The 12,240-nt window shown below is 44.2% G+C and overlaps 1 protein-coding gene across 2 annotated transcripts in view; it reads right to left on the reverse strand.

Annotated features, from left to right (window-relative positions):
- The window catches only part of prkcab (protein kinase C, alpha, b), a 69,133-nt gene that overhangs the window by 11,177 nt on the left and 45,716 nt on the right, over window positions 1–12,240 (reverse strand). For both annotated transcript variants that reach the window (XM_040191792.2, XM_040191790.2), the window contains exons 4-7: window positions 9,061–9,172; window positions 6,943–7,071; window positions 1,275–1,431; window positions 1,016–1,150 (exon numbers count right to left, since the gene is read on the reverse strand). In XM_040191792.2, coding sequence (XP_040047726.2) covers window positions 1,016–1,150; window positions 1,275–1,431; window positions 6,943–7,071; window positions 9,061–9,172 — 533 coding nt within the window. The remainder of the gene's footprint in view (window positions 1–1,015; window positions 1,151–1,274; window positions 1,432–6,942; window positions 7,072–9,060; window positions 9,173–12,240) is intronic.

Consider the following 12,240-nt stretch of genomic DNA (forward strand, 5'->3'; position numbering starts at 1 on the left):
ACCACTTCAATCATCGGCTTCCCCTCTTTTTCCAGTGTTTACAGGTCTGCTCTCCCTCAGCAGAGCTAACTAGACTCAACCTCTAAAGTACACATCCTCTGGCCACTTGTCTAATGACCTGGAACCTGCAGCAGACCAACACACACACACGGCAGCAGGGCCGCATTTGTTTGCACAGGTATCTCCTGAAGCTCTGTGACTCCGTGAAGTGTGAGCGCGCGCTCATCACGATGAGACGAAGCAGCAGCACGAGTCGAGGAAATGACGTCGACAGGCGCCTTTTTTCCCCCGGGCGTCCTGTTGGGAAGCGGTGACGTCGGTTGTTGGCCAGTCTGGAAGCACGTTAACACTGCGGCAGACTGCAGGGTTGTGTCATTGTATGTGTTAAAATATATATACATATATTTTGCAAGTCTATTTGTTAGCTGTGTTCGACCTTTACATAAATGTGAAGAGACGCCTTCACCAACATGATAAGAATTGCTCACACACGACAGGTCTGAGTTTGGACTCAAGGTTTTACAATGCAACACGTTTATAGAAGCGGTGTTTACTATTCATTCATTTTCTTTAATACGCCCACTGTCTTTCCTCTGGCCTCTTTGTGTGAGTGAGCTGTCGCTCTCTCTGCGGCTCAGGTCTGCTGGAAAGGTCGAACAACACGGTTCTCACAGCAGGAGACCACTGTTTGTGTCTGTTGTGAAACCAGAAATCAACTCCAATCTTATTTGTTGTGCGCCACATATTCTGCTTATTTCTTACTCTCTTTTTTATATTACTCCTACTAGTCTGTGACTAGTCTATTCCTCAGCATATATATGTATATCAATACACTTTGCAATATATATATCAATAAGCTTTGCAATGTAAAATGATTGATTGAAAGCGTGTTGCACTGTATTAAATGTCCAATTAATGTCATTTTAGTTTCTTTGCATCCTTGTAACAACTTCCTTCCAGTTTCCAAAGTTTTTCACCCTGGTAACTGAGGGGCAACAGGAAGAAGACGACCTACCAACCACAGTTGGGAGCTTTGATGAGCTCGGACACTCCGAAGGACATGGAGCCCATGAAGTCGTTTCGGGTGGTCCGGTCCCAGTCCCACACCTCAATGGACAGACGGCGGTCCTTATCTGATGCTTTTAGCTTACTGAAGCACACAAATACACACACACACACACACACACACAGGAGAATGAACATGGACAGAAAGAGATCTCCTTCAGACCTTTTATTTTGGAACCTTATATATCGTAACGCGATCGTTAACTCACAAGCTGAAGGACTCGTTCCAGCAGGGGTTGAGGGACGAACGGATGGTTCTGGTCTTCTGTTTGGTCTCGTTCTTTGGGTCGGGGATGAGCTTGAGTTTAACATAAGGATCTGATAGACCATTTGGATCCATAGGAATCAGGTTCCTGGCTTCACCCACTAGAAGATGGAGGAGACGACGGGGCATGTGTTTATTTGTGTGCGTGTGTGTGTGTGTGTGAGACCTCATGAGTCCACACACACACAGGCGATGAAATGAGTCAGTGCAAGTCACTCCGAGGCCCGGCAGCAAACAGAAAGGTCTTCACACGTTACAGATCGCAATGTTTTTGTGCCTTTATAAAAGAGATGGATCATGTTTCATATGTTCTCACTAAGTCATTGGAGTTTATTTCACGATTTGGCTCACGTCCTGTGAGTGTCATGGATCTTTCGGTAGAATTTTGATCTCTTGTGTGTCTCATGTCGGATTGGTTCAAAGTGGGTCTGGTGAATTGAAGTGAACTACTTGCTCGGAACTAATTGCCTTAATTATGATATGAAGATAAGGGAAACCTAAATGATTTGAGGCGCACCTTTAGTAATTGAACTTCAGCCTTTGGGAATATATATATCAAGTATTTGCAAGTCAAAAAGAAACTTAAGTCCAAGTTGTAAATCTCTCCTTTCGGTCACTCAAATACAAGCCATGTGACTCGTGTCAAAATAATACTTGCAGTAAAAGCCTGTCGAAGCTGCTGCTGTGGAACAAGTCAAATGAGACGGGTGGTAATTAGACTGCACTCTCCTTCCTCGTGGTGCCCTCTCTCTCTCTGATGGTCGGGCAATAAGTGAGCAGATAATGTGAGTGTGAGTGAAGATTCCCTGCGTGATGACTGACAAATGAAAAAAAGGAGTGTGGTTACATAGCAACAGGAGGAGGGAGGGGGGGGGGGGGGGGGGCTGGCGTGAGCGTGCCATTTTCACCATGGCGACAGCATCTACTGTAAGTGGCCAATGGGCCCACTCCAGCGCTGCCCCACTTAACAGCATCACACAAACGCACAACTACATTTCATTATTTAAGCAACAGCTGTCAACACCCCCCCCAGAAACGGAATACATCTTTCTTAAGTTTGATAGTGACAACAGAACAAAGACAAAACCAGATCATAATAAATCCTCTTCAGTGTGTTTATCAGATCCAATGATCCCACTCTGCATATTTTAATGCAGTCGCACACGAAGAGAGAGAACAAGGAAAAAGGAAAAGCTGTAATCTGAATGTTTCGGGGAGCTGGTGTGAACTTTCACACTATGACTTTAACAGCGGTCATGTGTTTTTGCAACAAAACATAAATGTGAAAGAGCTGAAAACAAGGCAATCATTGTAAAGCGTAAAGTGTCATTTGCATCTCATTTAATTCTGTGTTATTTTGTAGTTCGGTTAGTAAGAAAACAGCTTTAAAGAATTTTGAAAATAAACTAACAGAGACTCTCTAAAGCAAGACTAGTGGATTAATTGATTAAATGAAAAGATAGCCGACATCTGGTTTTCACTGTTCGTGTATGTATCTTTTTAAAATAAATTTAAAAAATATATATTAATGATGCTTGAAATTCCATTAATATATTGATGCTCCTCCTGTGTCATGTCGTAAAGGTCGGTGTAGGTCTCCCAATCCCAATTTCACCTTGTTCATGAATGTGTTCCTTCAACCTCATTGTTAACTCCTTTTCCAATACATCTTTGCCCCACTAATCCCTCTCTCTCTGTAATCTCTTGCACGCCCACAAGCCTTCACACCCACACACGCGCACACACACACACACACAGAAAGATTAAGTAAGAGGAGAAGGAGGAACATCTCAGCGTCCCAGGTTCTTATGCATGTCCTCCCCTACACTGGCTGTGGCAACGTGAAAAGGCATCCGTCTCCGTGGCAACGCTGGCGCCAAACAATGCCGAGGCAACTTCAACACGCCTGTAAACACACTAATGAGTCAAACACGCACGCAGATAAACAGACAGCGGTGGGTAGTGTGTGTGTGTGTGTGTGAAAGTTACAGACACAGCTTGTGTTGGTCACTCATGCACGCAGGCAATGACACACACACACACACACACACACACAAACCTACACAATGAAACATCATGAGCAGCAGTGATCAAGGACCATCTCTGCTGTCTGTGGTTGCTTGGATACAACAAGGACTGTTTTCCTTCAGGATCCTCCTCCTGCTCCTTATGAGGTAGTTTGTGAATAAATTACATGTTAGTGTGTGCATTTTGTCTGGGTAACTCGTGTTAACTCGACCTCAATAAGCAACTACATCACTCACACAAGCCTTCCGTTTTCAACACGCAAAACATCCTTCACAGAAGAAGCGAAACTACCAGCATCTCCTCCGCCGCTGGGGGATACGGGAGGGAAATGTTCTACCTTTTTACTAACACAAACAAAAAAAGGAAAGTGCGCTGGCACTTAGATGAGACTTTTAGAGCCTGGATCCTTTGTTGTTTGGAGTTAATGAATGACAAGTTCAGGTTCTTTCTTTTCCAAAAAAGGCCTATTCACTGTCTTCAACCTCAGATAATTTCACTAAAGTGCTGAGTATAATTTCCCGGCACTTAATGCTCCCGGAACAACCGAAAGGCAACAAAGCTAAAATGTTCCTGTTGTGTTTTTTGCAATATTCTTTAGAAACACACATCTACTCTTTCTGAAGCGCATCTCTGCTTAATAAAAAAAAAAATGCCACAGCTTAAAACAACATTTCATTTGGAGCGTGCGTGCAGGGCGGCCGACAGAGTAATCTCCTAAAAAAGGCTTTGAAATTCAAATGTGTTGTTGCATAACAATGCCATGTGCAACCAATGAATGCCTGATAATCTGTGGGGGGGGGGGGGGGGGGGGGGCTGCACGGCCCACCGGGAGCTGGATGGAACCCTGCAGTGCACAGTCAGGGATCTGAACATCGATGTCACACACACACACACACACACACACACACACACACACACACACACACACACACACACACACACACACACACACACACACACACACAGTTAAAGGGGAAAATGATATTACTGTTTCTATTTGTGGTTGTGGCTTAAAGGAAATGCTACAAAGACACAAGACCAACTTGTACCTTACGAAGGACATTTTCACTACTAAGAGAGACATGAGTGGTACTTTATGGCACATTTCCGCTCACACTTCCTTCATTCAACATTCATTGAGCACAGTTCTAGGGTAATAATTGAAAGGTGTGTAGGATAATAACTCTATGCTAACACATCTGTGGTTTGAGGCAAATATTGACCATTTGAAGGGTTCATAAATGTATTTGTCAGCAATTAAATGTTCTCTAAAACAAGGTATTAAATAAATCAATAGGTGAATACTTTCTTAAATATATAGTTAATATGATGTTATTGTCTTATAAATGTGAACATATGATTTCAAAGGCGTCTGTTATATATATTTATATAAATGCTATTATAGTTGTTGACGGAATTATTCAAAACATCAACATTCTATGCTTAAAATGATACTTATAGTATCAAATATAAAATAGTTTTAAAACACGACGTAATCACAAGACAAGAGACGTGTGCAGTAAATGTCATCCTCATATTTGACATAAACCTAAAACTAAAAGCCTCATATCATATAGAAACAATAAGCTTTTATGTGTGCAACAGGCCTGATGCTATAATCAGTTTAGGAGAAAAAGTTATTGTTCAACTGTGCTCGGATTCTATCCATGTTTGTCTTGTCTTAAAGTTCCATAAAAACCTTGCTTGTTAACTTGTTAAAAAAAAGCCGTTCGTCAGGAGGAGGAGTGAAGAGAAGGATGATGAGGTAATTAGTGGGGGAAAAAAGAGAGGAAGATGATGAGCGAACGAGGCTGCAGTGGAAGAATAAGAACATTAGAGCCAGAGGGCGAAGGACCGGTCACCCTACTGGTATCAGCTGGTGAAAAAGGAGAGGACAGATGTTGAATGGACAGAGCGCAGGACGTATGGAGGGGAAATAGATGAGAAGACAGCAGGAGGAAGACACGCTCCGGGTCCAAGGAACGGCAAAAAGAAGATACCGGGAAATGTCAATTTAGGAAGAGGGGCTGATAGGAGAGATGAAGGAGGAAAGAAGAGGAGGCTGGTTAAAGAGAAGAAGAGGGAGAGGGAGAGGGAGAGAGAGAGAGCCCGGGATGTGTGTCTGCTCTCTTGGTTGGAAAGATTTAATCAAGTTCACATCGGTGCGGTGAACCACAAAGGCCCGCCACTTGTCTGCGGGAGCCGCAGAACCAGCTGAGGCTTCATCGTTCAGACCGCTGCCGCTTGAATAAGTGAAAACCCCCCCCACAAAAAAACAGTGCTGAACATGCACTTCCTCTGCTGTCTAACCCTGCTGCGCTGTTCTGCTCTTTATCTCCTTTTGTCTGTCAATCACAGTGTTTTGTCTCAATTCATCCGCCATCATTACAGACGTTTATATTGGATTTTACATATTTTCAATTCAATGTGTATTAACACTAAACCAGCAGAATGAGTTAAAAGACCTATTCTCAGTCTAACATCTTAACAACCGTCTCCCCCCGTGAACACGTGTGCCAGTTCAGTTTCAGCCTGATCCGAATAGAGCGAGGTAACCATGTCAACGCGAGACCGCCGCTGTCATATTCTGCCTCGTTTCGTCGCTGCCAGCCGACGGTGCTCCTCACATCGCATCAGGGACGTTAACGCAGGACATGGACCAGACAGCGGACCAGGCCCTCCTCGCAAGTCACAGCACTGCACGTTTTGCTACGTGACATCATACAAAACTGTCCGACTGCCGTGAGCCGACAATGAGATTCATTTCCTTCCGGGTGGCCGTCAACAAACAAACACGTTTTTATGAAAGCAATTGCGGCTGTCGATCACATCTGCCATTCTAACCCCGCTGTAACCACAGGTTATTACTGTTTCATCCCCACTGATTTAAAAAGCCTTTATTGGCCTCAGCACTCATAATATTCCCCCGACCGCTACCGTCTCGCCAGGTGTGTGTGTTAGTGTGTGCGACGCAGGAGGGAACCAGCAGCCATTTCGCTCCCTGCCAAAGGGAGAGTTGTCCACTGCAGGTGCTGCTGTTGAGTGACAGGATCATTTGGAGGTGTTGAAAATACACACACACACAGGACGCGCAGAGTCATGGCTGCAGAGGGCAGCCATGACTTCCTTTTGTTATGTTGATGCGGGCGACATTGTTTCTAAAGTTCTGTAGAGGTTGTTTTAGGTTCCTGGGGAGTTACAGTTTGATTTTAGCTTGAATTTATTAAGATATTAAGTTAACACTGATAATCACGTAATTCCTCATGGAGCAGTGGTCCTTGTCGCTGCAAACATGCATGCAGATGTTTCTGCTATAATCATTTTGTTAGAGAAAAAACATTTGAAGGTCACATGACCTTCACTTCTGACTTGCCACTACAGTAAACATCATTGATGAATATTGATTTGGAAATGAAGTGACAGTGAACAGTTCCTCGGCATCCTTCGAGTCCAGTCTAACCCACTATTTGGAGCCCTGAGTTATAGATAACAGTCTGAAAATCCACCACACACACACACACGCATGAGGGAACCTCCTGCTCACGTCACGGCTGAAGTACGCGCAGATAAAGGGTGAGACCGACCTGTGACGTGTAGCCGGTCCAAGCTGACCTCGATCTTGAGGAAGAGGCGACCCCGGCGCTCCGTGTGGTCCGTCCCGCACAGGCTGGGCACGTTGACCACACACTGGTTGTGCACGTTCATGTCGCAGGCTGGAACAGAGACAGAATGTAGAGGTGTGTTGAGTTCATCTGGAACGAGGCACAACTTTCTATTATGAACCGTGTACATAAAAGGGAGGATAGGTGAGGGTGGAGGAAGGTGAGATTGCAGAGGATGCCGAATTATAACTTTTTTCACAGAGAAATCTCTGCATCTGTCTGAACATGTGCAAAAGTAGTCGGGCCTGTGTGAAAGTTGGACAAACAATTCACAAAAATGTCATTGACAGCAGACAATGAGTGAGCACAGGGAAATATTTTACAAGGAGCCTTAAATGATAAAAAATGCATAATGAAAAAAACTCCTAGAATTAATGAAAACATGTTGTTAGATTAACCAACAGAACAAAATGTGCTCATATATTCGTGGTTTGGCTCTTAGTGAACCACCTAATTCATTAAATCTGTGCTTCCATTTGTATAAATCAAGACTGTAATTACTGACCTACACAATAATTTCACCTTACACTTTCACAAACAAATGAAGTTTGTGAAAAAAATTGTATTCGGGTTTTATTGAAATAAAGTAAAAAAATAAAATCAAGCTACTTGGAACTTACGGTATAGAGCACCTGACAAGTGATCACATGACTAATCAATCCGGAAATAGGCAGTCAGATCCTTTTTAACAAAATACTTACTATACCACTTCCAAAAGCAATTATGGAGGAGAGAAAGTTGTTGAAGTTGGACGTGAGACGCGAGCGAAACATATAAGCAGAGGGATTCAGTGCCACAATGACAAAGACGATGGCGAGCGCAACAAAATCAATTTCAGCTTTATTCTTGTCGTTCGCAGTCTTGACGAACACAGACACAAAACAAATGTGGGTTTTGCAGCTGTAAAAACAAAAATTGCACATATTGCTTCAGCTGATTTATTATTCATCGTGAGTCAGTGAAAACAGGTGTGTGCTCACCTCTGTTTCTGCACTGCAGCATTTGAAGACCTGCTCTCTTTAGACTTTGGATACATCTGAGGTTTGCGACTACCAGTAAAAAGAATTGTGAACGTTTGAACTTTTTAAAGCGCCGACCGTGTTACTCAGTCCTATTGAGCACCACTAACAGACACACAAAATGGATTCAGATCACATGTGGACAAAGATTTCCTTTGGAGATGTTTCAGTGAAAAAAAGGCCATTTGAAAGGAGTAAAAGCAGAGCTTAAAAGAGCTTTTCCACGAAGGAGCCATCAATGAGTAATCACCGCATTAACTTAGAAATAATATAATTGCTGTGAGCTGATGAGATCATCAGTGGACTAGCTACACTAACAAACACACACACACACACACACACACACACCTTTACAAAGCAGAACAGATGAGGGACCAGAGGAGAGAAAACAAGCATTAGTTCTCCTCTTCTCACCTCATTTCCTCTCCTCTCTACCTCCTCCCCCCTTTCCCCCCCTTCCCTTTTTCTGTCCGGTTCCATTCAACCGTCCATTTTTCCCGCTCTCTCCCTCTTCCCTCCCTCACCACCAGTCAGGCCCGTCAGGCTGACATGTGGGGAGGAGACAAGGACAGACAGGAGAGGGGACGCAGCTCCTAATTGCGATGGCCTCCCTGCACAAATTTTCCTCGGCTGTGCTCCCTTTACCATCTGCAGCAGGGGCCGCCGCCAGAGGCCCGCAGATGGATGGGCCGAGCAGGAGGAGGGGAGAGGGAGGGTGATGGATGGAGATGGCGTGGGGGTCAGGACGGGACCGAGGAGGTAAAGTGGAGGGATACAAAAGTAGGATGGGGGTCATACATGAAAAGAAAAGAGGACTCGTGGGCGGAAAGAATGGGAGCGCAGAGAGGACTCCGCAGGGAAGGGCCAGTGAATTCTGCCTGGGCTGCAGATGTGGCTGTGAGGACTTTGGTACCGGTCTATTCCCATCTGCTCTCATTAGGGCCGACCAGCGCAGCATCCTCGACACAGGTGCACACACACACACACACGCACGTGCACGTAGACAGGGGTGTGTACTCACTGTCACATTTCATCCCTTGGTGGATGAGCCCGTACAGCAGCGAACCACAGTGGTCACAGAAGGTGGGGCTGCCGTATGTGTGGATCTTGAACTTGTGCTTGCTTCTGGGGTCCTGGGCAAAACAAATGACATGGGAAAACCTTTAAAAAAAATATATATATATATATATATATATATATATATATATATATATATATATATATATATATATATATATATTTCAGAGGGGAACCGTCCCATTAGTTGACCCATCCGAGTTTTGGAACGCAAGTGACATCTCCTTTCCCGTGGAATTCCCCAAGCTTCCGGCTCCACGACGACTTCACTCAGAGCAGCTGTCAATCATTATGTCTCATCCCCTTGGTAATGGCAGCAGTTCTTGTTCAAAAACCAAATCCAACACCTGACCATATGGGCTCAAATGACAGAAAGCGTCTTTGTGAGTAATGTATTTCATTGGTAGTTGAGCGTTTTTGTTGGCCCAGTGTCCCTTCCTTTTTGTACAGTATAGTACAATATAAAGTATAGTAAACGGTCCCATCGAGATTCATCACTTTTACAGCCACCAGGGGGCGATCAAGGTGTTTTTTGGTTCACGAGTCGGTTATCACAGCATTAGCAATTCAATAAGAGACTAACGTTAATTCATAATGGCAGAAAAAAAGAAACGTTATATCTTCAGCGTTAGTAGGTGGACTTTGTTATCACAAAGTTCATGACGGGGTCAATCCGCCCATGTGGAGCGCGTCCCAAGCAGTGGACAGCCGTCATCGCTGTCCACTGTCCATGGTTCTGAAGTGTGTGACTTGCAATGCTCGATTATGCTGTGCTCGTGCAGGTCGACGTGGCGTTGGTGGTTTTGTGTGGTTAAGAGGTTGGCTGTCGTTGTCGCTCCACTGAAGCGAGCACACAGTTTGTGTGGCGACAATGGGATGAGGCGGATTTACGTTTGGTATGAAAAAGATCTGTTTGCTTTTTTTACGCTTCATTCTTGTTGTTGCTAAGGCTGAACGAGTCAGGCTTTGCTGAGAGTAACTAAGACATATCTTTTTTCTTGTCATTCTGACAAAGAACGGGGGAGGCTGATCTGAATCTGAACCTCTGCACTTTCTCAGGGTTTTTTGGTCATAAGCCAAACAATCGGACTGAAATTGTGTACTGATTTAAGTGCGGTGTGGTCGTATCTGTATCGAGCTTTACTGTTAAACTGTACACAATTTAAACACCACAAGGCTCCCATATAAACACGCAGAAGCTAAGGAGAATCCTATTTTTTGCTCAACTGTAATATTTTAGAAAAAGATGAGTCGGGAAATTGCAACCTTTCCAGGATAACGGAATAAAAACGGACCTCCCTCACAACATCTGTTCATCACTGTACTGCTTAATGTCTCCATCAGAAATTAATGGACTAGATTATTGCAGATCGTATCCAAACTATCGCTTGTGGATTGTTTGGCCTCATTACACAACATCATTTTACTTTGATTCCTCAGTACGGTTGTTGAGTTTTAGCTGAAGGATGCCCCAAATCCACGATGTCATCAGTGCACTTTCCCTTAGAAAAAAGAAAGAAAGAATGAAGTGCCCAGAAGCTGTTGGTGCGTGGAAACGTGTATGGTTTGCGTGTCGGTTCTCTCCTTGTCATCCTGGAATCCTTCCCAGCATCAAATTCATACTTTTCAAATGTTAAGAGGCGCAAATAGTGACGGTACAGCGCCAGGGGCAGTGCAACTGAGTATCTTGGCCTAAACATCTGGCCCCTGAGGCTCAGTAAATGAGAAATCTGGGATTAATGCTCAGCTAGAAATATAACCCAGATAGGATTGTAAAAAGTGTAACGTGCTCTTCAACAGATCTCATGTTCCTCTGATGGAAATGGATTCATATATTCTGCAGTCAATATTGAGATAACGAAGGTCAGCTAATATCTACAATCACCAAAAGACAAACACACCGTGATCGAAGCCCGACAGATGAGGCTGGATAAACCCCCAAGCAACGCCGCTCGCCTCCATCACAATGAAATGTGTCAGAACGGCTGCATGTGTAATTATACAGGCCACTGGCTGAGTAAGTGGGTACAGGTCGGTGAAAAGTGCCTCTTTTCTGCAAGCATACAACATGAAGAAGAAGACGGAGAGAGAGAGAGAGATGGGGAGGGGAGGTCTGCGAGAGAGGAGGCAGTTGTTGGGTGGTTCACGATGTGATTGGCTGTGAATCGTATCAGTGGTCTGAGGTGCCCTGACAAGTTTAATTAACAAGTAGTTCGTTCGCCCATTTTTTGCTCCTTTCCTGCGGCCTTTCCTGGAGGATTTTCCTGAAAAAACAACAACAAAAAAACTAAACAGATGGCTCAGTCGTCTCTCTATCCTGGGTTTCCCTCCCAGAGCGTTTCGGCCTCCTGACTGCATTCTTTCCAACTTTTCAAGCGTGGGAAGTTTGAATTCATTTTGAAAGAGACTTGCTGAGTAAACAAAAAGGACGAGGCACTCTGGTGATCTCCGTGATCTCTGCTTCCTTCTCTATCAGCTCCCTTTCTTACCCCTTCCCTTACCCTCCAACTCTCTGGACAGTCAAGTCTGGATGTTTATCAATGTCATGCCCAGCGTCTCTTCTCCCTTTATATGTTTTCTTTATTTTTCTCTGTGTCATTGTGTCTTTGTCTGTGCTGCCCTCCTCTTTGGATCCAACGGTGAAATGGAAATAGGCAGGAATTGCACCCACAGTCAGCTTGAGACTCAGTGTAGCCAATCGAACGAAGGGGTGTGAAGACACAATTTGTTCAGCTTGGGCGTCATGCATGCTGCATGTCTGTGTGTGTGTGTGTGTGTGTGTGTGTGTGTGTGCATTTATTCCAGCCTTCAGGCCATCTCAGAGCCTCGTGTTGGTGGAAAACAAATGACCTAAAATGATCCCTCTCTCTTTGCTCTCAAAGCCCAAAGATATTATTAAATACTTAGACAACAAAAAATATAACTTCCAGAATAACAACACCGTTTCCTGTTTTCTTGTCAAGGCCCCAAATGTTTCTCCTCTAAGTGCTCCTCTATGTTTCCACGGTATTTAAATTCAATGCACATCCGTCCACAAGTACTTTCTTTGTTTTGATTGCGTATCGAACCGAGAAAGATTATACATATTATTTAAATGTGCAAACAGTTGAAGAGGCAGCACTCT

This window comes from Gasterosteus aculeatus, chromosome 11 (assembly GCF_964276395.1).
Source record: "Gasterosteus aculeatus chromosome 11, fGasAcu3.hap1.1, whole genome shotgun sequence".
NCBI lineage: Eukaryota > Metazoa > Chordata > Actinopteri > Perciformes > Gasterosteidae > Gasterosteus > Gasterosteus aculeatus.